This window comes from Lotus japonicus, chromosome 4 (genome assembly GCF_012489685.1).
Source record: "Lotus japonicus ecotype B-129 chromosome 4, LjGifu_v1.2".
Classification (NCBI taxonomy): domain Eukaryota; kingdom Viridiplantae; phylum Streptophyta; class Magnoliopsida; order Fabales; family Fabaceae; genus Lotus; species Lotus japonicus.
The window spans coordinates 38,314,413-38,341,747 of NC_080044.1; the positions used below are offsets into that span (position 1 = coordinate 38,314,413).

At 39.9% G+C, this 27,335-nt stretch overlaps 1 protein-coding gene and 2 long non-coding RNA genes across 4 annotated transcripts; all 3 read left to right on the top strand.

Annotated features, from left to right (window-relative positions):
- The first annotated feature begins 389 nt into the window (after positions 1–389).
- LOC130714571 (uncharacterized) lies at positions 390–2,379 on the top strand. The gene is made up of 2 exons (XR_009011341.1): positions 390–456; positions 1,794–2,379. It is a non-coding gene; the product is annotated as an uncharacterized LOC130714571 (long non-coding RNA).
- A 10,125-nt stretch (positions 2,380–12,504) lies between these two features.
- Positions 12,505–14,940, top strand: LOC130713940 (uncharacterized). Of its 2 annotated transcripts, none has more exons than XR_009011076.1 (3): positions 12,505–12,781; positions 13,503–13,580; positions 14,287–14,940. It is a non-coding gene; the product is annotated as an uncharacterized LOC130713940 (long non-coding RNA). The 2 variants fall into 2 exon arrangements; XR_009011077.1 differs by having other exon boundaries at positions 14,560–14,940.
- Positions 14,941–20,838: 5,898 nt separating this feature from the next.
- On the top strand, positions 20,839–24,627 carry LOC130712719 (replication protein A 70 kDa DNA-binding subunit C-like). Its single transcript, XM_057562538.1, has 8 exons — positions 20,839–21,971; positions 22,056–22,323; positions 22,485–22,581; positions 22,674–22,801; positions 23,830–23,914; positions 24,015–24,150; positions 24,235–24,293; positions 24,507–24,627. Exons 1-8 carry the CDS (start codon positions 21,801–21,803, stop codon positions 24,625–24,627), a joined length of 1,065 nt encoding a protein of 354 aa, XP_057418521.1. The 5' UTR covers positions 20,839–21,800.
- The last annotated feature ends 2,708 nt before the right edge of the window (positions 24,628–27,335 follow it).

The window sequence follows — 27,335 nt, forward strand, 5'->3', positions numbered from 1 at the left end:
TCATGAGGATCGTTGCTGTCAAATTTGTTTTCAGAACTGATAACTTTGAAGTTTTGAGCCTTTATTTTGGACCAAAATGCCCCTGGATAGTCATATTTCGACCCGATTGTCCGAAAATTGTTCCGACAGTTTCTTTGCCTTAGTTTTATCCTAAAACTACCTTGTGAATTGATTTGATCAAAGAAAAAGAGCCGAAGCCCTTTTTCCTTTGAGGCCGTGGACTATTTCCTTTAGGGGGGAGTTTTTCGGTTTCGAAAACATGTCCTTTCGTACCTGATTGTCCTATTCTGATGCTTTAATGCTTTGTCTATCGTTTATGTATTGTTTTGCGATCGAACTAATCGATTTTGTTTGGATTCTGCTTTGTTTTTCTCCGAGGTTCAGAGTAAGGAACTTTGGAATACTCAGAGCAATTGTTTGAGGAGAACTTTGTTTGCGAAGCTGGAACAGCTCGAGGTTAGGGCAACTTACATATATATTAGCTATGATTGCATGATAGGCATCGATAAATTCGACTTATGCTTTGCTATGATATTGATTATGATGATGGTTTATTGTTATGAATGTTTTCATAACTTATGATGTGATGTTGTGTTGAATTGAGCGTTTTGACGCGACTTCGGAGTGGAGATTCATTGATCTGGTGATCTTTGATATTTTGGGTTGGATGAGCAACCCTAGGCAAGTCCAAATTAGGGGTTTGAGACCTAGCCTGGTTGGTATTTGTTGGTTTACTTAGACTTTCCCCGGGAAACTTCTTTTGGGTGGTTGGTTTTCGGAAAACGTAGAAGGATTAGAATTTCGAAAACTAAAGACTTGGGAAACCTAGATTTTGAGAAATAAACTCATAACCTGACTAATCTGAATTGAAATCATTTTTATTAACGTTTAAGTATAGGAAAACTGAAGGGGAAAATATTTACGAAAGACGGGGAAAAGTCGACCTTTGTTGTGAGTTATTGGAATTGGGGAAAGCCACTAAGGTGAGCTATGGTGATGATTGAAAGTCACCGAGTACTTTACGTACTCTTGTTGATGGGGTTGTGTTGTATTGACCGACACTAATCCCTTGGGTTCTCTTGTTGTTGAAGCGGTGTTGTATTGACCGACACTTAGCGCTCTTGTTGTTTGGGCTGTGTTGTATTGACCGACACTAGACCCTTGTGTATTCTTGTTGGTGGAGCTGTGTTGTATTGACCGACACTTACTCCGAGTTGTGTTGTATTGACGGACACTAACTCATGGGTTTGTTGAGATTGGGTTGTGAGCTAAACACTTTCGTGGTAAGGGCGATTCGTTGTTTGGCTAACCACGTTGCATTCAATCGGGTGAATAACGGGAATGGTTCACCTGTGCATATCATGGTGAATAACGGGAATGGTTCACCTTGCATAAATGATGAATAACGGGAATGGTTCATCATATGGTGAATAACGGGAATGGTTCACCAAGGATGAATAACGGGAATGGTTCATCCAGGATGGATAACGTGAATGGTCCATCCATAGTGAAGAACGGGAATGCTTCACTTGTGGCGAACGGGAACGCGTCACAAATCCGGATTCATATTGTGCATTTCACGCATACATTCATGCTGACTGAGACATGTGTGCTGTTTGTTTATTGAAGCAATGTTAGAGCCATAACATGCTAGGATTACTTTTATGCTTATATAACAACTTATATATATACCCTGTCACATGTTGAGTGTATATGTACTTATTGCTGTGAGTTGACCCTAGCGCCTTGGCTTTGTTTGTATGTTTGTGTTTGGGCGGTCGGCCTGCTGCCAGATGTCGATGGCCGACTGGTTCTCGGTGGTCTCTCCCTCGGGGGGGGATCAGATATGAGCTGCAGGATCGGGATGCCCCACCGCTTGGGTGATCGATGTTGCTGGTCACCGGGCGACGTATCGGGGAAGGGTCGTGGAGGACCGGACTGACGAGCGTGGACGTCTGACGAAAGGAGTTCTATGGCGCATGGAGTTGAGCTTCAACTTGCCGACTTCAGATCGTTGTGGGTTTGGCACTGGGAGGTTAGGTTTGGGCAGGCGTCATGTTTTGTGTAGAGCTCTGATTCGTTTTGCTTTTGGGATCGGGTAGGTTTCCGACGCATGACTTTTCGTGTGGTTCTCTTACTGAGGGATCACAGTGAGTCAGTTGGACCATAGGGGTCTTTGCTTAGGCCATATTGAGGCCGACTTTCTCCTAGTGGTTTGTAATTATAATTTTCTCACTTACACTTCTGGGTCTGTATATATTTGCCTACGGGCACACTGCTTTGGAGTCACTGCGAGTGCGCGTGACATGGAGTGCAGCTGAGGCTGTACATGTATATATGTTGTATATCGATTAGTTTAGTAGTTGGGTTTTGTCTTTACTTCCTTATCGTTTTGATTTAAAGGAAAGAAAACGAAAAAAAAAATTACCTGTTTTCCGCGTAAAGATTATTTTTGGTTACTAAAGTGACACCTGGAAATCGGGGTGTTACAGAAACCTTCCTCGCGTTGCTCATAAGCGTCATCCATAACTGCTTCCCTCGCCTTGACAACCTTCTCCTTCTCTTCAGCGAGTTCCTTCTTCTTCTCTTCAAGCTCTGCCCTCAGTGAGCTAAGTTCTTGGACCTTCACAGTAAGGGCATCATCCTTGGCCGCCAGCGCCTTCTAGGCCTGTTGCTCTTTGTCCTTCATCTCTGCAACGAGCTCGGCGATCTGCTCGACACGGTAACCAAGGTCGACCCTTACCTCGGCCAACTCGTTTGCAATGAACACCAGCTTCTTTTCAACGGTGATTTTCTCTCTCGCCGCCCAGTCACAATCTTGTCCCGTCGGTCACCACACTTTGAGAGGTCTGCTTGGAGTGCGGCGTAGTCAGCTTGGAGCTTCTCCACTTCAGCAGCACAGGCCCCAAATTTCTTCAAGGTGTGAACAAAGATACACCCGGCGTGCAGGAGTGACGCCACACATTCTTGTCCCCCCCTCCTCGACCGCTTTGTTAAAAACTTCTTTTTCCAGGTAATCATGGTTGATCCCGGAAAGTAGGAACTCCATAGGGTCAGTGGCGTCGCGCAACATGGTGGGGGGGGTCGCAACGAACTTCTTTTTAACCCAGGTCAGAGCGAACTTCTTTGTCACCCAAGACAGAGCGGCCTTCTCTTTCCCTTAAGCCAGTGTGACCTACTTTTCGCCAGTCCCTTGGCGAACGGGGCTGGGATTCTCAGTATCTTTGTGATTTGGCGGAGGCTTCGTTGTCTGACGAGTTGGTGGAGGCGATGGTTGGCGAGGAGGAGACCTCGGGGAGAAGTTTTGCTCCCCTTGGCGGGTAGCGGCGTCGAGGGCAGGTTGGGAACACTTAGTCGGGGTTTTGGAATGACGTGCGCCCTCGATAACCTTGGAGCAATCAAGGATCGGAAGTTGGGCGAAGAAGTTGATGATGGATTTGTCCTCGCTGGTTAGAGAATCTTCTAGAGGATCGATGATTCCGTTGATTTTGGCATTTCTCTTAAAGGGGTTAAGGCATTTGCGGTCAGGGCGAGCCTTTAGGGAGACCTATCCTTTGGCTTTCAAAGATTTGGCATCCACATCGTATAGAAAGAAGAAGTGGATAGGCTATGGTGTGATCTGGATGGCGTCACCCAGAATTTCGAAGCACTGCATAAACGCCCAAGCGTTGGGGTGTAGTTGGCTGGGGGCCACAATGATGTCGGATAGGACGACGCAAAAGAAGGGCCAAAAAGGGAACTTAATTCCCAGTTCCGTGAATAGGTACTCATAGGCATAGAAAATATGATAGCGGGCTATGTCGCCATCAACCTTGTGAAGCCAGGGGCAATCCTCTTCTCTACAAGCCGCAGCGCGAAGCTTTTCATTAAGATCGTCCTCATGGCATAGACCATCGACCGCCTCAATAAGACCGATCACCATGTGTCGTTGAGGTGTACTCTGAAGGTTGATCAATCACCAATTCATGGAGGGCCACTTGGACAGGAAGTAGGAGCGTGGCAAAGGTTCTTTGCCGGAAGGCAGCGACCTCAGAAGGCTTTAAGGTAACCCCGTTGGTAGCAGAGGAATCAGGTGTGTTCTCAGGTGCAGGCTCGTGCCTAAGGGAATTTTGTGAGGAGGACGCGGCTCAGAGCTTAGGAGACATGGTGGAGTAAAGGGGAAAAGCTTGAAACTACTCAAAAAGTAATGCAAAAACGAAGAAGAAGATGGAGGGAAGGGAGGAGAACACTCACTAGAGGAGGAAGTGAACAAGGGGTTGAAGAAAGGATGGATAGTGACGGTGCTGGAACGGAGGTACGCAGGAGGTTTTCTCAAGGAAATCTGAGAAGGAAGGAGGGGTTATGAAAGTTAGAAATGATGGAGAAGCAGGGCTTTTATAGGTCTGGGCTGACGGTTGGCAAGGAGGAGCCCGTGGTTACGTGGGGGCAATGGGGATACGTGTCTCATAATTGTAGGGAAATGATTACCTTGGGAAGAGCAGGCGGCGCATCGAAGGGAGTGAACGCGTGCGATTGATGTAAAGCCTTTCTGACTTCAGCTCTAAAGTGATGTATGATGGATTTGAAAGGACAGTGTCCATTGGGAGCCGTTGATCGCCACATCCGTCGATCCGGTTTTCCCGATCGCCTCCGGATTCGCTTTCCTACGATCGCCTCTCGCCGCTAGTACACTCGTGGACTTGTGGACTCGTAAATTTAGGGCCTTGTATAGACGACCTACGTTGAAACTCCATGTTGGCGACCTATGATAAGTGATTGTTCTAGAACTAAGTTTGGCTTAGGAGACTGTTAAGTTCTTTAAGACACGCTCGGCTTTCATGCCTCAAGCCTGGTGTCTTGTGGACTTCTGGACCGGGCAAGGCCCTATAGGGGAAACGCCCTAGGGTTGTCCGCCCATTGGCGGGCCACATGGCTTACGATTTAGGCCTAATTCACGCGGCCCAACTGACCCATTAGGGGTAGGTTAGCGCGCTAGCCCAGCACCCCACACCTATAAATAGGTGACGGTTACCAAATGTAAGGGACTTTTGCTCATTTCTCAATAACACATATCAAATTCAGTTACTCACTCTCTCTCTAAACTCTCTCTAGTGCAATCACACAACACTTTAGGTACTACCCTATCTCTAAATGTTCCAACCAGGAACACCATACATGTCATCACTTTTCTCAATATGTCCTTCTTCATCCCTGACCACCAAAATCTCTCTTTCAGGTCTTGGTACATCTTGGTGAATCCTAGATGTATACTCAAAGCGCTTCTGTGAGCTTCTTGCAAAATCCTTTCCCTCAATCCTTGATCTTCTAGAATGTACACTCGCTCTCTGAATCTCCACAATCCATCTCTTCCTTTTGTGAATTCTCCTTTCTTTTCTCCTTCATTCTTCCTCATTTGCTCTTGAAACTCTTGATCTTCTTCCTAACTTTGCTTAATCTCTTTTAAAATTTCACTAATCACTACAATCATTCCGAACTTCATATACTTAGGCTCTAGCTCCACTGCAAAGCTCAGGTCTCTGAATGTTTTAAGCAGCTTCATTTCATCGATCATCAATGTAGAGATATGTAAACTCTTCCTGCTAAGAGTGTCTGCTACAACGTTCGTCTTCCCTGGGTGGTATTGTAGCTTGAAATCGTAATCCTTCAGGAATTCTACCCATCTTCTTTGTCTCATGTTTAACTCCTTCTGATCGAACAGGTACTTGAGACTTTTGGGATCACTAAACACGGTGAAGTTTGCTCCGTACAAATGGTGTCTCTATATCTTCAGTGCAAACACGATGACTGCTAATTCCAAATCATGCGTAGGGTAATTCACCTCATGTGGCCTCAATTTCCTAGAAGCATAAGCTACCACTTTGCGTTCTTGCATCAATACGCAACCTAATCCCATCTTCGACGCATCACAATATACCTCGAAGTCCTTTGTGGGATCGGGTAAAACCAAGATTAGTGACGTGGTCAATCTCTTCCTAAGCTCTCTAAAACTATATTCACATTCCGGTGTCCACTCGTAAGGCTGATCCTTCCTTTTAAGCTTCGTCAAAGGCGTGACAATCTTTGAAAATCCTTCGATGAATCTTCTGTTATATCTAGCCAATCCGAGGAAACTTCGGACTTCCGTGACTGTCTTTGGTGCTTCCCACGAGTTTATCGCTTCTACCTTCGCTGGATCCACTCCTATGCCAGCTTTGCTCACCACATGACCTAAGAATTGCACTGATTCTAACCAGAATTCACACTTGGATAGCTTGGCATTCAACCTTCGCTCTCTCCAAATTCCCAGTACCAACCTAAGGTGTTCCTCGTGCTCTTCCTAACTTTTTTGGTAGATAAAAATATCATCAATGAAGACCACAACAAACTTGTCTAGGTACGGGTTGAAGATTCTATTCATGTAAAATCCATGAATATTGCGGGTGCATTAGTCACTCCAAACGGCATGACTAAGTACTCATAGTGCCCATATCGCGTCCGAAAGGAGGTCTTCGGCACGTCTTACTTCTTTACTCGAATCTAGTGGTATTCAGATCGTATGCCGATTTTGGAAAATACTCCAGCTCCCTTCAATTGATCCATTAAGTCATCAATTCTTGGTAGCGGGTATTTGTTCTTGATGGTGACTTTGTTTAGCTGCCGATAGTCGACGCACAACCTCATGCTGCCATCCTTCTTCTTGACTAGCAAAACGGGTGCTCCCCAAGGGGATACACTTGGTCGAATGAACTGCTTCTCCAATAACTCCTCCACTTGCTTCTTCAATTCCGTCAACTCCAACGGTGACATCCTATAAGGGGAAATAGAAATCGGTCCTGGAACAGGAATCAGGTCTATATAGAACTCTGTCTCTCTCTCTTGGGTGGCAACTCAGTGACTTCTTCATGAAACACGTCGGGAAATTCCCTCACTACAACCATTCTATCCATGCTAGGACCTTATTCTCCTACTTATAGCGTCCCTCAAAGTACCTCTAAATCGGGCTCAAACCTATACTCACTCGCTTGCTTGAACCTCTTGGGTTGTCCTTCATCCCCAAAAGTAACTGTCTTGTGCCTACAATTTAGCGTAGCATCATTGGCCGATAGCCAATCCATCCCCAGAATCACATCTAGTCCTTCCAAGAATAAGAACACTAAGTCTTGTTCAAAAGTTCTCCCTAGAGTAACCACGCAACATCTCTCACACACTTCAGAGGTTCTACTAGTATTCTTAGTTGGGGTACTAACTTCTAAGTCACATGTCAAACTTGTCACTGGTAATCCTAGTTGTCAAACTTCTAAGATTTTATAATGAATTGAATTATCATGAATTTTGAATACAATGGGTAGGACATAGGGTACATTGCAAGCGCAGGTGAAACAAAGTAGCTTAAAAGGTTCTAAAAAGCAACTGTAGTATAAAGATTTCTAAAAAACCACTATGATACAACGATTAAAAAATTGTGGCAACAAAAGGCACTAGTAACCGTGGGATTAAGGCACAAAGAAACCATGGCATAAACTTGTCCAAAAGCTGTGGTTGAAATTTCCAAGGCCACGGTTTCCCAAACGCGGTATTATATAAACCGTGGCATTAAGGTTTTGAGCAAACCGTGGCTTTAACTTGACAAAACCGTGGCACTTGAGCTTGGCCACAGCCACATACACTGCGACACGAAAACCGTGGCAAAACCACGGCGTAAGCTTTTACCCACGGTTTTTGTAAGACCCAAGATTTTAAGCTTAGAATAAGTGGAAGAGATTTCCATTCACGATTAGGTTTGACGTATTGAGAAGGGAAACCTGAACAAAAGTTTATTAAAGGAAATATATTTATGAAGGAGAAAGTTCAGGAAAAGTTTATAGAATGCATCGTGATCGATAAAAGTTATAGCGCGATCGTTTTACGCTTAAAACTAGGTCAGAAACCCTAGTATATAGCTAATTTTCACTTTTAGGCACGACGGAAGTTAATTCCGAAAATCTTCAGAGAAATGTTAGAACTTCTCTTTTTCCATATATCACAATCGTTTCGAGGCGAAACTCTAGGATCTACGAACGTCCGATTCCAATCATCGGAAGTTTGCCGAAACCGAATCCCTGGTATTTCAAAACCCTAGAATTTCTCGACAATGAAGACTTCTTCTATTTAGAGCTTCAAATGAATATTCCACACGCGTACACCCATTTCTCTTGATGATTTCAATCTTTCTTCCGAAGGAAGTTTTCCATTCCGACATCCGATGCAAAAAGCAACTTATCGGGTAAAATAGTTTTATACCGACTATGCTTTAGTTGCCAAAAATACAAAGAGACCTCATTTTAGTTTTGGAATTCTTTCGCCAAAACATATCTTTTAATTCACGGAGAATGACGCCGGAAAAATCAGATTCGCGAAACTTTCATTTTCCCGCGAATTTCCAACCTTTATATATAGCAAAGAAAGGAAGAAAAACTCAAATTTTCCTCCATTTTCTCTCCTCAAACCCGCGGCCAAGAACAAGGAAGAAGGAAGAAGAATTTTGTTCATCGCTTGCTTGATCGTTGATCCGTTAGTTGCTACTTCAAGGCTTCGAGGTATAGTCGCTAATCCTTACCTCTGATCGCTTTTTCCATAGCTTTTCTGTAGAGTTTTCTGAGCGGATAGTTTATGGGTTTTTGCAAAACTATCCTGAATCTTTCATTTCTGATTCTAAACCTCTTCCTTATGCGCCCAAGATCACTTCTGCCGGGTTAGATTTTCCGTTATGTCGCCAGAATTCCGCCGGAATCAATTTGAACCTAAAATACCCATTTTTGGAGTTTTTGGTGTAAAGCTTCAACCTTTAGGCTGAAAACTATCGCCTTAGCTTAGTGCTAGTAGGATTAGTTGTCATAAACGTCGTTGGTGACGTCCCTGCAAAATTTTATTTTTGGGATTTCAGTTTTGAAATTTCTAAGTTAAAAATCATGACCAAAATACCCCTGCGACAGTTTTTGATCCGATAATTTTTCCGAGTTCAGAATACCCTTAGTTACGGCCAATGATAGCATAGGAACCAAGTTTGATCGAAGAAAAATCGAGTCCCCTAATTACCTAAAGTGGCCGAGCCTATAGGGGGAGGAGGAGGACAATTTCCTTTTCCGAAAACTTGTCTTTTCGCGCTAGATTATCGTACCTTAGAGTATAGATTACTTCGAGTAACCTTAGTAAGTATCAATAGCTTAGTTTTCGATAGATTCTAATAGTATTTCTGTGGTTTTTCTCTAAAGGTGATTTTGAGGAATTCCCAGAGGAGCAAGCCTTTGATTGTGAGCAAGTGTTAGGAGATCGTCCTGGAGAATCTACAGGTGAGGGCTTCTCACTGAATCTCTAGTTAATGCTTAGGGTCGATGTTTCGACATTGTTTATTGTTTATGCACTGGAATTGTGTGTGATTGGAAAATGTTTTCTGAGGCTTCGGCTGACAATGTAGATGATGCATCTACTGAATGTTTTTGAGGAGTGAATGACATGCTAAGTGCTAATTGGGTAATTTAGGATGTGTGGTGCATGCCTTATATGCTAGGTGCTATGTGGTTATTGCTTAAGATATTGACATATGACATGTTGATTGATTATGATGAGTTAATTCTGCTTTTGCACTATAATCTGAGTTTCTGAACGGTGAGAAAAGCGGGCAGGTCATGCCGATTTTATTTTGAGAGTTTTGAGAAAGCTTGAAAGGACGAATGAGATTCGGGCCTTGTTGTGGTGTTGTATGGATCGAGACATTCTCTGGAGTCATTTGGGGATTAGGAGATCCCGAGAACTTATAGGATTCGCGGTAAGACTAAAAGGATAATTATTTTGTAAAGAAAACTCATAAGACATTAAACAACCTCTAAATCTTTAAGTAATGGTAATAATCTCGGAAGGAAGCTTTGGATGCAAATCATAGTTTTGGAAAACGAGAAGTGTCGTCGGATCCCAGCATTGAGAAAGTTGAGGGGCTTCGAGTATGTAGATGTTGTGGTGCTGTTGGAGCAGCGTTTGTTGTTGTGCTGTTGGAGCAGCTATTGTGGTTGTGCTGTTGGAGCAGCTATGTTGTTGGGTGTATCTTCGACTTTGCGGCGCGAATCCGTATGTCCAAACCCGACGGGTTGGGCCGATTCGGCAATAATTGTGGACATGCGCGAATCCGTATATTCAATCCGATGGATTAGATCGATTCGGCGGTAGTCACTCAGGCACGCGTGAGTCCGTATGTTCAATCCGATGGATTGGATCGATTCAGCGATTTCCATTTTACCTCGCGTGAATCCGTATGTTCAATCCGAAGGATTGGATCGATTCAGCGACAACTTTTCGACACGCGCGGATCCGTATGTTCAATCCGATGGATTGGATCGATTCGGCGATAGTCATTGGACACGCGCAACGTCCGTATGTTCGACTCCTTTGAGTGAACCGACTTGGCGTTGTCATTTGTTGCGTGTGCGAGTCCGTATGTCCATCCCGATGGGTTGGATCGACTCGACATGCCTAATTGTGGGAGTTGCGTGTGCGAGTCCGTATGTTCAACCCAAGGGGTTGGATCGACTTGACATGCCTAATTGTTGGGCTATCCTGGGGATAAGTCCGGGAAACCGGTAGTTTCCGAGTATGTGATACTCTTTGCTTGTTGAGCAGTTGTGACCATTGGATTGAGATGAGTCGGATGATCCGGAGATCATCATGAGTTACTATGTTGATGTGAAGAAGTGTCTTTTGTCGCAGAATCGACTTTACCTTAGGGTAAGCTTTTAGAGACTTTAATTTACCTAGAACACGTGGCGACGTGTCGAGTGAGAGTCGGAGACGTTGTTTGACTAATCATCCTGCATTCATGCATACTGATTTAGTTTTCGAGTGTGATTGTTATTTGTTAATCCTATTTGGAACATGTTAATTATTATTATTGCTGTTAAGTTCACTATGGAATATGCAACCCTAGGATGTTATCCCTAGCTATAAGCCTAAGTGGCTATTCTCTTATCTATATCTATTGGTGCTATTATTTACGTAATTCTTTGGAGTTGACCCTCGCGTCTTCTGTGTGTGCTTTGGCGGACAAACGCCCTTTGTCAGATGTTTTTGGCGGACTAGTTCACGACGGTTCACCCTTCGGGGGAAACTAGAGTTGAGATGCAGGAACTGGAGCGTATCGCGGTTGCGAGAGGAGGACGGATGGTGTATGTAGACTAGGTCGTTCTGGATTTCGAATTCGGACGACGATCATGCTAGCATGTAGGATTGAGTGTTAGTGTGAGCTCCTCGAGATGGGATTAGTGTAGGAGTAGAGTCCTAGCTCTGAACATCATTTGTTCCTTTGGGAACAGGGTAGTTTCCCACCTATAGCTTTTTGTGTGGTTTCTTTACGGGAATCACAGGGAGTTGGTTGGACTTAGGAGGTCTTGTTTTAGGCCATCTGGGCTGACTTATTCTCAGTTTTGAGGGGTGGTGTTGCGGACACTTCACCTTTTTATTTAGTTTGTACATATTGCCTACGGGCGTTGCACTTTTCTTTCCGTCACTAGAGGTTACTCGTGACGAGATTGCTACTACAGCGGGGGCTGTTTATATATTGTATCTTAGTTCTGATTTTGTTATTGTTGGGTTTTATTTAATTCCGTCTTGTCTTAGTTATTATTATAAAAAAAAATATTCACGTTTTTCCGCATTAAGTTTATTTTGGTTACTAAAGTGACGCCACCGAAATCGGGGTGTTACAGTTTTTTGACATGAGCCCGCGGTTTTCCATCCGCGGCAAAAGGCCAAAAATGCTGTAGTGATAGCATGTTTTATTTACTTTTACATCACTAGGTTACCCTTGAAAATCGGGGGATTACAATAACAATCACTTATGAAGATTATGAATTCTTAAGATTCTTCTTTTCTATACTTAGTTTACACACATTCTGAATGATTGATCGATTTAAGCTGATCAAATATAAATTGTGCAACAAATTGTATTTTTTTTTCATGCTTTCATACTTCAACTGATTTACCAAAATATTTTTACAAACTTACCAAAATACCTTATCCGGTTCTCATTTTATTCAACATCGACAAAAAATGACCGGAATAAATTAAAGAAAATGATAAAGTGATCATGTATATGTTATATATATATACCAAAATTTTGAAGAAAAGTGAAGCATCACCAAAGAATTAATTAATTTTATTTTAAATATTTTGAAATTCAAATTTAATTATAACATTACAAATTGATGGATTTTAATTGGATCACTGTAAAAATTTGCACTGTAATTTCAATGCATATTAATTGAAGTCTATTTTTATAAAGGCCTTCACCTTCATACATAATGAGCAATCTCCTACATATTATTACCGTGTTACTAAGAGTACTGTTTTTTCCCGTTCATTTCAGATGGCCGATTTTTTTTTGGTGCAACTAGCATTGGCCCAATTTATGGAGATTAAATTAGCCGGTGGGCCTCCATGTATCCAGTTTGATTCCAAGTATGTTTGACTTTTAGTTTCATTCGTTTGATACTTACTCACGACATTTCCATCTAACGTCTTCTATCATCATAACCGTACCATTTTTGAGTGAAAGAAATCTGAACCTGATCTCACACGGCAATATCGCTTCTCTCCCTAAAATTTCTCTCAAATTTCAACTTCTTGCCGTCATTCATGAATCACGATTTGGTACTTTTATTGATTAGTTTTCCCAATGTTCTCCTTTCTCACTCAAATCGTCGTGGATTATAGCCTTGGTTTTCCGATTTGATTTTATGTGTGACAAAACCTTCCATGTCTATTACGTTCGACCCAGGTATTTTGCTCCATAACTGTTCCCTCAACAAACTTACTTGTTGCCAAATTTTATGGGGTTTCTATTGATATTTGGGGTAAATATATGGTTTTTCTCTGTCAGCATACGAATTTGATTGGTATGTGTTGTCAATTCATATGAGATATTGCTGAAAACCAGCAATACGTCATTGTTGAATTGAGCTCCCTCATCTTCTCATCTGTTGTTGTCTATAAATAGGATCCTCTTGCTAATATTTTCTCGCATTCAGCTATTTGCATCTGTGTTGACATATATAAGGAGTTCCTTGTGCTTTTGTTCTTGCATATCTTATTCTTAATACTAATAACAATGTACGCGGGGTCACTTTCAACAATTTCCCTGTCATGGCATTAGTAAGAAGCAAAGATATGATTCAGTGGCGTTCATGGCTGTGTCTTAAATCTAAATTGGAAGGGTTCTCTTTCTCACTGTGAGTGGAAGTCAAACCCCATCATTTGTATTCATTCCTTATGAGGTTTACTGGACCGTGTTGCTGGGACATGAAGTGATGTTAAATACAAGTTTGAGTTTGAATACAAGTTTGGTTTATCTAAAAAAAAAAGGAATAAAGTTGGACCTAATAGTCCATTGATAACTCTGTGGTGGGAGGGATACATGAGGATTAATGTAAAAGTCATTTGAGTTAATATTCTTTTTATATTGGCCTTAATTATCAATTTTTATTTGGCTTTTCTTGCAGTTCCTTTCTTTGAAGCTTACAACTGCAAGTATCTATTATGACTTTAATTCAGAGACAGATGCTTTAGAAACAATGCAGGTGCCTATCTAAAAGTTCATTTTACTCCATCACTCTCTTTCTCATTGTTTTCGTTATGTCAACTATGTTTGCACAAATTCTTCTATCAAATCCCTAAATTTAATCTATAATCTCAACTCAAATATTTTGCATTTGTTACTATTTTTTAGTTCAATCTACTTGCTTCCTCTCAATCAGCCATCTCTCGATCTCAATAATGATATACTCTTGATTGTCATCTTCTTTTGCTTATATAATTAAAACATGCCTTTATTTTTTTCATTTCTTACCTTTGATACATAACTGAAAAGCCATTTCCACTTGGTGCTGTAATGGCTTTGCCTCTGGCCTTATAAACACCGCCCTCAAGCATAATAGGCTGCTGCTCTTGGTTGACATATTCACAGTAAAAGAGTTGGAATGTCCCTGCTTGCTGGCAATCCACCTCATGCAGTGTTGGTTTCTACTAAATGGCTAAGATTGTTGGTACCCCTTCATACTTAAAAAAAAAAATTCTTTAAAAAGGTCAAGAACTATCCTCCTCCCCTTCTGTTTCTTTTCTCTTTTATATAACATTTCAAATATGTGAAAAAGGACTATTCCAACCTCTGCTTTATTTTTTATACAGAAGTGATTAATCCACCAAGCAGTAGTACTTCCATTCCGTCCCTAATTTTGGTGGTATTTTTTATTTGAAGTAATAATAAAAATGATTTTCTTTTAACAGATAGCCACCCCTCTGCTACCACAGGATATTGAAAATTTTGAATGACAAGGAACTATCAGTATAGTTAAACAATTTCAAGTTTGAAGGTTCAAAGGAAGAGAATTATAAGTATAAGGTGTCTCAGTGTAGCCTATATTTTGATCTGAAACTAATTTACAGAGAAGGCCTTGGCCTTTGAACTTTGGATTCAGTTCCACTTAGTCAGCTTCCATTCGTGCTGTATTTATTTTGGTTGTTTTGAGGTTGATTTACCTTTGTATTCTGACTGATTAGGACGAGTTCAAAAAGCTTGATTACCAGAAAGTTTATGAAAATGTGCAAAGCCCACCTACATTCATATTTGATGGCCAGAATGTTGTAGATGTTAACAAACTGAGGGAAATTGGTTTAATTGTTTATTCCATTGGCAAAGCACTAGACTCTTGGCTCTTGGCTCAAGGACATGTCTGCAGTGGCTTAAATGAGAAAGCACAATCTAGAGCTGCGACCTTTAGGGTTGAGTTTGTTGGTATTTCAGTGAGAATGCCAGGTTCTGACATATTATCATGCTGTTCTTATAGTTAAGGTTTCTGTTTTCTCTTGATGTTACTTATATTTGATCAGTTTTGTATGCTATTTTTCTATTCTCCTGATAATCCCATTTCATTTCGTTCCCATTGATCAGTGTTTGAAGGCACAAGTACAACTTATCTGTGAGACCCAAGTTTTTAAGCTTAGAATACATTGATGAAATTTCTATTCACGATTAGGTTCGATGTAACGTGAAGGAAACCTGAACAAGTGTTTATCAAATGGAATAAATTTATGAAGGAGAGAGTTCAGGAAAAGGCTAAGAATAATATTAAAGTCGATATAAGTTATAGCGCGAGTCTTATTCGCTTATGCCTAGGGCAAGAGCGTTAGTATACGACTAATTTACTCTTAAAGCACTATAGAAACTAATTTCAAAAATCTTCAGAGAAATATAGAATTTCTCTTATTCCTTTCCATGATAAGCGTTTCGATACGAAACCCTGGAATGTACGAACGTCCGATTCTAATTCTCGGAAGTTTGCCGAAACTAAATCCCTGATAGCTCAAGAGCCTTAAAATAAACTGTCGAGGGAGACTTTTTCTATTCAGAGCTTCAAACGAATATTCCACACGCGTACACCTATTTATTTCGATGTTTCTAATCTTTCTTCATAAGGAATTTTTCTTATCCGACATCATCTGCAAAAAGTAGATTTTCGGGTTAAATCGACCCACACCGACTTTGGATCGTTTGCTTTAATTCCAAGAAACCTGTTTCGAGTTCTGGAATTCTGTCGCCAGAATCTATCTTAGAATTAACAGAGGAACGCGCAGGAAAAATCGGAATCGCTAAATTTTCATTTTCCCACATTTTCCCTCACCACCAAACCCGCGAGCACCAAAGAGGAAGGAGGAGAAATTTTTTTGCCGATTCTTGCCTGATCGCTGCAACGTTCGTTGCTACGAGTAGACCTCGAGGTACTGATGCTATTCCTTACCTCTGATCGTAAATTTCGTTGCTTTTCTCTATGTCTTTCTGTGCTCAAAGTTTCGAGCTTTTCGTAAAAATGTATGAATAACTTGATTTCAGTGTCTAAACTTATTCCCTACTAACCCAAGAGCACTTCTAGCGGATTACATTTCGCCAAATCTCGCCGAATCATCGTAGAGCTTCGATTCTGCTCAAATACCCATTTTTCGGCTAAAGTTTCACCCTTTGGACTTAAAACTCTCGACTGAGCTTAGCGCCAATAGGATTAGTTGTCATAAACGTCGTTGGTGACGACCCCATCGAATTTGTTTTTCGAAATTTCAATTTTGAATTTCTGAGCTAAAAACACTGACCAAAATACCCCTGCTTCGATTTTCGATCCGATAATTTTTCCGAGCTTCAATTCACCTTAGTTACGACTAATGATAACCTAGGAATCAAGTTTGATCGAAGAAAAAGCGCCGGTACACTAAAAGTAGTGCACGACCGAGAGCACCTCCAAGGGGGGAGGAAAATTTCTCTTTTTCGAAAACTCATCTTATCGCGTTAGGTTATCGTACTCGGGAGCTTACGATGCTTCGTATAACGTTAGTAATTATTTTTTGGTTAATTCTGACTTGTTGTGATTGAATTCTGTGATTTCGCTCAAAGGTTCGTTTGAGGAATTCCGTGGAGCGGAAGGAAAAGATTGTGAAGAAACCCTGCAGGAACGCACTGGAGGAACTAGAGGTGATGGCTACTCACTGAATACTAGCTAATGCTTTAGGTGTCGACGAATTCGACTTAATTTATTGTTTATGCACTTGATTGTGATTGACTGGGAAATGTTTTCTGGAGGCTTCGGCCGAGTGAACTAATTGAGACGTGTGTCTCTGTTTTCTGAGGCTTCGGCCGACATTGTTGATTGTTATCACTTGAATTGTTGTTGATAGATTCACATGCTATGTGCTAAATGGTTAATCTAGGATGTGTTGATATATGTGCCATGACTGTTGGATTGTGCTAATTTGATTATGCAATTACACATATATCTGTTGTACGTTAGAGTGAGGATAACGGGCAGTTATGCCACACTCATCATGAGATTTTGGGAAAGTTTGACGGGACGAACCGAGGTTCGGGCCCTTGTTATTGTTTTAATGGATCGAGACATTCTCTGGGAGTTACTTGGGATGATGGGATCTTTTAAACTCATAAGATTAGAGATAAACCTAAATGAAAACTATTTTACGAAGAAAATTCATAAGACACTAAAGGACCTATGAACCCTTTAAATAATGATAACCATCTCGGATGAAAGCTTAGGGCTTGGATATTAGTTTTGAAAAATGAGAAGTGTCGTCGAATCCAAGTATTGTTTGGCTATCCAAAAGATAAGCCGGGAAACTAATAAGTTTCTGAGTACGTTGATACTCTTTTGCTCGATGAGCAGCTTTATTGTTTGGCTATCTAAAAGATAAGCCGGGAAACTAATAAGTTTCTGAGTACGTTGATGCTCTTTTGCTCAATGAGCAGTTTATTGTTTGGCTATCTAAAAGATAAGCCGGGGAACTATAAGTTCCGAGTACATTGGTACTTTTCGCTCGATGAGCAGTTTTTGACCATCGGAATTAGATGAGTCATATGACTCGAGAAGTCATCAAGGGTGATTGCACTCTTTTTATAATTAATTATCTTTTTGTCACAGAATCGACATTTACCTTAGGGTATTCTTTTTAGAGACAATAAATTAGCTAGAACACGTGACGGCGTGACGAGTGAGGTCGGAGACGTTGTTTGGCTAATCATATTGCATCATTCACACATTTTGAGGTTTATACACAGTGGGATGTCGGACCTCGGTGGATTCCAAAATGGTCATAAGACCTGGATTTCCACATAAGAACACTGCGGTGATTCTTGGTAGCAGACGGAAATGGCAGGCCTGCGGGTATACTGCTGATCTGACTACATTTTGTTTGGTATAAGAGACGCCCGAGCGGAAATGGTCCCACCAAGGCCGGTGCTAGGATTGACTCGATGGTTCCCATCCTTCCAGAGCATTCTTGGTCCTAAGCATGTCATTGCATCTCATCATACATGCTGACCTAATTGTCAAATGTGATTGATATTTGCTATCTTACCTGATAATTGTTAAACTGTCATGAATTGTCATTTATGTTTCATTGGAGGATACATTACTTATAATGCTATTATAAGTCTATTGAACCTAAGTATCTATCCCCGTAATCTTTATCTATTGGTTGTATTACTAAGTAATTATTTGAGTTGACCCTTGCGCCTGCTGTTTGTGTTTTGGCAGAATACGCTCATTGTCAGATGTCAATGGCGGATTGGTTTACGATGGTCCACCCTTCGGGGGGGGGGGGGGACTAGTTTCGAGATGTTGGATCAGGATATCCCCGGCTCATGGGTGGTTGTCCCCTCTAGCCACCGAGCTATCTACTCGGGGAGAATAATGGAGGACCGCGTCGACCATCTGGGACACTTGACGGAGGGAGTACTGACCTGGTGCAGGAGGACCACCACCACCGTCGTCGTCTGACGACGAGGACCCCTCGGAGGAGGAGTTTGTGCGGCGGGGGGGAGGGCTTCTTCAGGATCGAGCCCCCCCACCGTTGCTGACCGTGATGATACTAGATCGGGTTCAGAACCCGCGATGCCTGCAGAGGAGCTTGTCGCTGCTGCCACCCTTCGCTTGAGGACATCGACTTCTCCCCGTGGTTATCATGTTGTGCCATTGGTGCACCTGACCGAGGAGGATGTGTTCGTTTGCGTAGTGGATGCGGTGACGGGAGTTTCTAGGGTTGAGACCCGGTCAGTAGCAAGAGAGGTGATTGATGCAGACAGGGAGCTAGTCGTTCTGGATTCTGATTCAGACGACGACCACGCCAGCGTGTAGGAGGAGGAGTTTTGAGATGCGCTTCTCTGGGATGGATAGAGTAGGAGTAGCGTTATAGCTCTGGTCGTCATGTTTCTCATTTTGGGGCAGGGTAGGTCCCCGACCTTTAGTTTTCTGTGTGGTTCTCTTTATGGGGATCACAGAGAGTTGGTTGGGCTAGGTGGTCTTGTCTAGGCCGTTTGGGCTGACATACTTTCGTTTGGAGGACTGTATTTCAAATACTTGACCTTTACTCTGGTTTGTACATATTTGCCCGCGGGCACTACTTTCAGATACTTTCTGCTACTTTTCCCGTCACTGGAGGTTACTGGTGACGTGGCTTGCTACTTACATCGGGGGCTGTAAATATATTTGTACATTAGTTTTGTTTACATTTTGGGGTTGAATCTTTATTTCGACAAGTTATTTTATTTTTAAAACTATCGGAAAAAAAAATATTCACGTTTTTCCGCTTTATTTGATTTTTGGTTACTAAAGTGACGCCACCGAAATCGGGGTGTTACATTATCCCTTTCCTTTCCCAATGATTTCTCTTTCAAGCCTCCAAAAGTCAAATTTGAAATAACCTGCTTCAATCCCAATCCCAATGTTGATGTGCATGGCAACATATGCTCGGAAATACTTCCGGTAATGTGAAAATCATGACATTGGAGGAAATTGCTCTTCTTCCTTTGGCATTGTATACTTATCTTCTTTATCATTTGTTATTTATAGGATAGGATAAGTGGTCATATGCATATGATGTCACTGTCAGAACAATTCTATTATCCATCCAAAGTCTGCTTGGAAGTAACAATTTAAGTAAACTTACTATGATGCTCTCTTAATTCCTTTTTTTGCTTTTTTCATTTATTTAATTGTCTTTTACTTCTTTTCCTCAATTTAGAGCCAAATATTTGTTCACAACTAAATCAACAAGGGTAAAGCTTTGGAGAATCAAGGAGTTAAACAAACATTAATAATCTAAAGGCTATATTTGTTGAATATGTAAAGCTATATAGCTTATGAATTTGTGCTATGTTGTGCTCTGCTGAATACAGGAAGATGGTGAAGAAGTTGTGCAAATTTCATGTTGCTTAGCCTTACCTACGAATTCATCAAAGTTCTTGCACAAGGCCTTTTTTATTTCTGTCATGCTTTAGGAACGAGAAAGAATGAACCGAAATTTGTTTTAAGGTGTTCCATTCATTCCTTATCAGATGGGTCCTTCTTCAAATTTTATCTTACGACCATGCATTGTTTATCTCTCCTCATTCAAAGTGAATGTTAAGAGTTGTTATTTTTTGGAGTAATATCCTCATGTTTTATGTTTTTCCAACTGATGTTCTATACTTCTCACGCCATAAGTTGTAACCTTTATCGCTGTATTGCACTTTTTAAAGTTAGATACAAAAATTTAGAGCTTTACCTTAGGAAATGGGTGTAAGGGTATATGAAAAAATGACCGTAAGAGTAATATTAGTTAAATACACATTTGTTTTTCACTCCCCACTGGCCACTGATATCTCCGGGCATGTTAAAGTTAAATATTTAATATGATCAATGAATTTTTTTTAATGTGATACGCCAAAAAAATAAACAGAATGAAATTTGCCAAGATGGAAATTTAAAATAATGGTAGCAAGCATAGTAAAGAGTTCTATTCGACATTATTCCTAGAGTTATGATATATACACACCTCTCTACTTCTTTTCCATCTTCATTTCTATCTATTTCTCTTTTCTCTATCAATCAAATCACCTATCACATCTTTACTTTCTCTCTTCTTTCTTCCTATCTCTCTCTTCCTCCACCTCTCCACACCTCAAAAATGAGGTGTGGAGATATAATTATTCTTATTCCTATTATCAATTTATTTTATTAAATGTAAGTTGTTATTTCAAAATCTATGGATATTATATATATAACAATATTTATTGTGAGAGATGAAAATATTATATCGTGACTATCTACATCTACTTAATGGGCTATTTGAAAAGCACTATTCATAAGAGAAATTGCATCTTGGCCATTCATTCTTCATTTTTATCCTACGGTAGAGATCTAATTTACTTCATCTGCTTTTGTCAGCATTATCTTTTGTAAACGTGCATAGTACGATCCAGCTCAAAAGTTTCCAGAGCTAGATAGGAAACAGATCCGGCCATAACAAGAGAAAAGAGAAATTCATTGAATTCCAAAGATGAATATCAACCGAAATTCATTGAATAAAAAAATCATGCACAAAGGAGCTTCCTTTGCGAGATTGGAGACCGGATCGTGGCGGGTCTTGGCCGGAGCATGGCCTTTGAGGCGGATCGGGTTGTTTGGTGGTGGATCGAGGCGTTTGGAGGCATTGGGACCATAGATGGGAGCGTTTGGGGCTAGAGAGGTAGTGACCGAGAAGAAGAAGAGATGAAGAAGAAGAAGAGATTCAGAAGAAGAACAGAGAAAAAAGACGAACCCAGAGGAGAAGAGAAGAAAGGGTGGCTGCTAGGGTTTCTGGACCCTCTGTTTTTTTGTTCTGCAGCTGCTAGGGTTTCAGATGTTGTCGGCCCAGCTCCCCTATTCACCCATCATCTAGGTTTTTCCTTTGCTTCTGAACGGTTCAATCAACTCTATTCCATACGCGTTTTGGCAGAGTGTATGGGTGACGGTTGTACGAACTTGAACGGGTTTTGGCAGAGGGTATGGTGAGGCTTGTACGAAATCGAAAGGGATGGTTCGTGAAGAGTGATGGAGCGGCTTGGTGAGGCTTATGCGAAGTACTTGATGCAGAATCAGTCAGCAGGTTTGAATTCTGATTGATTCGATTTGTATGAGATGGAATTTGGTTTGATTTGTAGAAAGAGCTATCTTCCTCTCTAACTTCTTTGTTCAATCCCCCTTGTCTAAATTGACTCATTGATTGATTGATTGATTGTACAAATAGTTAACCTATCCATATTCCAATGACCATCTATTGGTAGAGTTATGGGTTCTTGATTTTTTATATTAAATCTCCATCCCAAGCTATCTATAAATACCACCATTGTTTTGTTATTTTTCCTCATCCTTGGTTGTTCCTTTGTTTGGGGTTGAAGTATCCAAACTTATTTGAGCATTTTCATATTCTGTTGTGTTTTCTTGATGGTTTTAATGGCTGGAGCATTGAATCCCCTTTGTTCCATATGCATTGGGATCGATCCTAAAAAAGATACTTGGAGAGTGAAGGTTCGGGTTCTTCGTGTTTGGGATATGTTTCCAGTTGGTGAACCCTCAAAACCTTATGCTATCCATGTTGTGCTTATTGATGTAGAGGTTGTATATCATTACTGTCATTTGTTTGAAGTTAGTCATGTTATAGTTTCTACATGTATATGATGCTTGATTTCTGTTTTACAGGGTGTGAAAATTGAGGGCATTATTAAGAAAGGGATGCTAAAAAAGTTTAGAGGTGAACTGGTTGAGGGCAGTGTATACATGATAACTTATTTTAATGTTATTTTAAGCTCCGGTGCATTTCGTGCCACTGAGCATGGGTTCAAGATAGTATTTAATAGCCGGACAAAGGTTGTGCCTGATTCTGGTGAGACGATTCCAACTATTGGTTTATCATTGAAGCACTGTGCTGAAATTAGGATGACACTTGGTGAATCTGACTTTCTAATAGGTGATTTTGTATACTTATATATTGTGTATTTTGTATTTATATGATCATGATCATATGTTTTTCATTAAAAATATGCATAAAAATTGGTCTACTAAATTCTGAGGTATTAGTTGTATGTTGTTTTCATTTTGATTTTCATATTCTGCTATTTCTGAATGCAGATATGATTGGATTAGTTACTGGTGTTTCAACTGAGAAGAATTATGCTAAGGATGGTCAGACTACAAGGAAGATTGAACTTGAATTAACTGATGACAAGTATGAAGAATCAGATGTGTAGTTATCATTTGTAGTATTATCTGAAACATTTTGTTCGGCTAAGTGAAAATTTGTGATTTTTTTTTTTACAGGGGGAAGATAAGGTGTGCCCTTTTTGGGAACTATGTTGATATTATTAAAGAATTTCTTGATTCAAATGGAAGTCTAGATTGGTTACCTGTCGCTGTTATTCAGTATGCGAAGATTAAGTTATTCAGGGGTAGTATATATCATTACTTATGGATTTAATTTATTGATATTTTCATGTTTTGTTAGTGTGTCATGTTCTGGTATCAGTTGATTAGTTTATTAGTTGATGGTGTTCATTATTGTTTTGTTTTTAGTTAGTTTTGATTGTTATTGATATTTCATTGATTTGATGTGACGAGTTCATCCTGTTTATTTTGAAGGAAAAATAATATCCTATTAATTCTATGTTATTTGTTGTTTCATTCATTTTACAACACTGATTACCAATATGTTACTTTTATGTGTTCTTAAAATGGTTCAAAATTTTTGGCAAACTTCTAAGGTAATCCTGGACTTTAATACTTAAGAAGTTGGTTGTTGGTTTGTTGATTTATTTCTTTGGTTATGTTCTTAAGCCTTATGGTTGTCTAAGATTTTGTAAACTTTGATTAGTGGTTTGCTATGTACTACTTTAATTGATGTCGTTTTAAGTGATATATCATCATTCGGTCTGACCACCCCATTTTTTATATGTTGTTAGTTGGATTATTTGTTGTTTCGTACTGCATTAGATTTCTTTAGTTATGTTTCGAAGACTTCTGGCTGTCTAGGATTTTGTAATCTTGATTAGTTGGTTGCTATGCACTACTTTAAATGATAGCTTTTTAAGTGATATATTATCATTCAGTTTCAGCACTCTTTTTTTATGTTTTTAGATGGTTTCTTTGTTGTTTCATTCATTTTACAGCATAGATTACCAATATCTTACTTTTGTGTATCTTAAAATAGTTGCGAAATTCTGATGAATATTTTTTGTTGTTATTTCATGCCTTTTATATTTCCCAAAATTGATCTTGGTTGTATTGTTGTGTACTCTGTTTGAATCAATTTTTTGTATTAGTGTGGTGTTTATCCATTCTTATTTTGTCATGTCCATACATCCATATATTTTTGTAATGATAAATTTAAACTATTTATTTAGCATGTTACCATTTGGTGATTCTATTTTGTACATTGTAGACAGAAAAAATGTATTTAATCATTATATCTTAAATTTAGGTAATGTGGTCCTTCAGAATGTAATGAATGCTACAAAGGTCCTTTGGAATCCTGAAATTCCTGAAGTTGCTTCTTTTTGTGCTGGGTACTGTTCACTGCGAGGCTTATTTTTTTTTTTTTCGTTGGTGAGATTATAGATTATAGATTATGGATTTAACAAATGTTTCTTTTATGATTTTGATTAGGTTGTCCTTGCATGGTATTGATCCATGTATGCCCCTCGGTGACATTGATGATGGTATTCGTCATATTCATATGGATGATAAGTTTCTGAAATTATTTCCAAGGAAAACACTGCATGAGTTACACTCTACTGAGGAGGTAATTCAATGGTGAATGCAGATATATTTTTTCAACTTTTTCATAATTTCTGATTTCTGATTTTATTTTATACTGTCATTGTAGGAGGGTATGTTCATAGTGTTGGCTAAAATCACTGGTTTAGTCGAAGGGGAGAAGTGGTGGTATTCATCGTGTCAATGTCACAAATTTGTGACTGTTGAAGATGGAATGTTTCGTTGCAATAGTTGTTCCACATTTGTTCTTGAAGTGATTCCAAGGAATATATTCTAATTATTATTATTTTATTTTGTATATGTATTATTTTTTTTATATAATCACTATTTGTTTTTTGAGTAATATGTAGGACTGAGTTTTTAATTAATGTGCACGTTCAGGATTAAGGTTGAAGTTTCTGATCTTAATGAGTCTGCAATATTTGTTCTGTTTGACTTTGAGGGTCAGCATCTACTTCAAAGTTCATGCAAGGAGTTAGTTGTTTCTGCCAAGGTATACTGAAGTTTAAATTATCTGGTTTTTTGTTACTTATATTAATATATGTATATGTATATTTCTCACATTTGTAGTTTTGTTTGTTTTTGGTGGTTTATCTACAGGGCTTACCTGTGGATGTGTATCCTGATGCTATAAAGGAAATTGTTGGCCAGGAATTTCTCTTTAAGGTTGAGAAGTCGGCTGACCATGGTGTAAAGTATGATGATTCGTTCAAAGTGAAGAAAATCTGTGATGTTTCCTTTGTGATTGAAGCTTTCAAGAACTTGAGCAGTGTGCAAACTCCTAAGAAGGTTTGTGGTGTTTTTTTTCCAAAATAGTTGATACTCTTTTATTTCAATGATCTTAATTTAATGTTTTGAATGTTGTTCTTTACAGTCAATGACTGGGTCATTTATTTCCAAATTTAGTTCTGGATCAACAAATGGTGCAATATGAGTGAGGAGTCAGGTGGTAGTTCAGGGAATCTATCAGAAATTGGGCCCAGTCCTGTGTCTCTAGATGATATATCAACTGGTGAAGATTCATGTGTTGTAACTTCTGGTGGCAGTGCTGGAATTGTTGATACTGATCTGTCCAAGCCAGCCAAGAGGATGAGGCTGAGGAACAATAAGGCGGATAATATCTAGGTCCTTTGTTCAAGGTCTTTGGTTTTTTGTGTAGGCCACGGAACATTTTGTTCTAGCAATATTTTGACGAAATTTTTACGCAATCCTGAACTATAATACTAAGTAGTGGGTTGTTTGTTTGTTTATTTATTTCTTCAGTTATGTTTCCTGCCTTTATGACAGTCTGCTGATTTTGTAATGTTGGTTACTGGGTTGGTTTGTATATGAACTACTATGATCAGTAATTATGTTGGCAGTGTTACTTTAATGTGTTAAATTTCCTGTGTCAAATCTTTGGTGAAAGTATTTATGAATTTATAATGAGGTATCAATGGTGTTGTTCCTTTGTTGTCATCAATTTTGTTAAAAACAACCTGATGTCCTAGCCGATGTTGTGACATCTGCCTTGATGAAGGCCAGGACATCCGCCCCTGCTGGCATGCAAGTGGGTCCCTTGTGGTTATGTTTTATGGTATGTTTTGTGCTTACTTGAAGGACAAGTAACTGATTGTTGGGAGCCAATTGCGGGCTGTTTATTGTTGGAGCAAATCTGTGATTAAAAGATTTGTTTCTATTTTACTTGTTGATCACTCATATCAGATCTTGGAAGATTCTCTACTGATATGAGTTGGATCAAAGTGTTCTTCAGCCCAAATAAACCCTAGCCGCCTCTGCTGAAGTATATATTGACAAAGACCTGAAGCTTGAAGTTGATCGAGAGAATCACCTTGAAGATCAAGTGTTCTTAAGAGTGTAAGTTGTTCTTTGTCTTTGTTAGTTGTGAACTCGTCTTGCTCACTGATTCTATAAAGTGAGACTGAGTTCTGTTTTGTGTTTGAGTGTCAAACAAACCTTGTGTTATTGTTGTTACCAATCACTGTGGCAGTGATTGAGGAAAAGTGAGAGGGGCTCTCATACTTAGGCTGTGGTTCTAAGTAGAATACCACTGGGTAGATTAGGTTAAGAACAATGAACTTGATGTGTTCATGTGTGTCTGTAATACCTAGTTCTTGAGATAGTGGAATTCCTTTTCATTGGGCGAAAGCTAACCAGACGTAGGTGTAGTTTCACCGAACTGGGTTAACAATTTCCTGTGTCTTGTTTCCTTTTAGTTGTTTGTTGTTTTGTGTTCAGGTCTTTCAGTCGTATGATGTTCTAATCGATTGTCCCAGCATCGTGCAGGACATTTGTTCTAAGGGATCTAGAATTTCAATTGGTATCAGAGCAGGCACCCCTGTTCTGTGTGGGTGAGCTCCAGGGAGATATTTTCTTGATCTCATGGACAATAAGGAGGGAGGATCGATCAACAGGCCACCAATCCTGGATGGCTCCAATTATGATTACTGGAAGGTTCGAATGATAGCCTTTCTCAAGTCTATTGATATCAAAACTTGGAAGGTTGTAGTCAAAGGCTGGAAGCATCCTGTCAAAGCTCAAGCAGAAGGAAGTACATCTACTCCTGAAGAAAAACCTGAGGATGAATGGACAAGTGCTGAAGAAGAAGCTTCTCTGGCAAACTCAAAAGCAATGAATGCTATCTTCAATGCTGTGGACAAAAACATGTTTAGATTGATTAATACTTGCACTGTTGCCAAAGATACTTGGGAGATTTTGAAAACAGCACATGAAGGTACAACCAGGGTGAGGATGTCTAGACTCCAGATGCTTACTACTCGTTTTGAGAACTTGACAATGACAGAAGATGAGACTATTTCTGAATATCACATGCGTGTGCGTGATCTGTCAAATGCTTCATTTGCTCTGGGAGAACCTATGTCAGATGAAAAGCTTGTGAGGAAAATCTTGAGGTATGTAACCAACAAGTTTGCAATGAAGGTCACTGCTATTGAAGAAGCTCAAGATATCAGCAGTTTGAAAGTGGATGAGCTGATTGGTTCTCTGCAGACTTATGAGTTAAAGTTGGGTGAAAAACCTGAAAAGAAGACCAAAAGCATTGCTTTTGTATCCAACACCACTGAAGGAGATGATGCTAATAGTGAAAGTGAGAATCTATCTGAAGCTCTGGCCCTTCTTGCTAGAAAATTTAACAGAGCTCTAAGGAAGATAGACAGAAGGACTAGGCCAAATGTCCAGGACATTAAGTCA

Coding starts and splice junctions, on each gene's coding strand:
- LOC130712719 (XM_057562538.1), top strand. CDS start 21,801: ATGGTTTTAATGGCTGGAGCATTGAATCCCCTTTGTTCCATATGCATT. Junction 22,802..23,829: donor GAAGATTAAGTTATTCAGGG/GTAGTATATATC, acceptor TCTTAAATTTAG/GTAATGTGGTCCTTCAGAAT. Junction 24,294..24,506: donor GTCGAAGGGGAGAAGTGGTG/GTATTCATCGTG, acceptor GTGCACGTTCAG/GATTAAGGTTGAAGTTTCTG.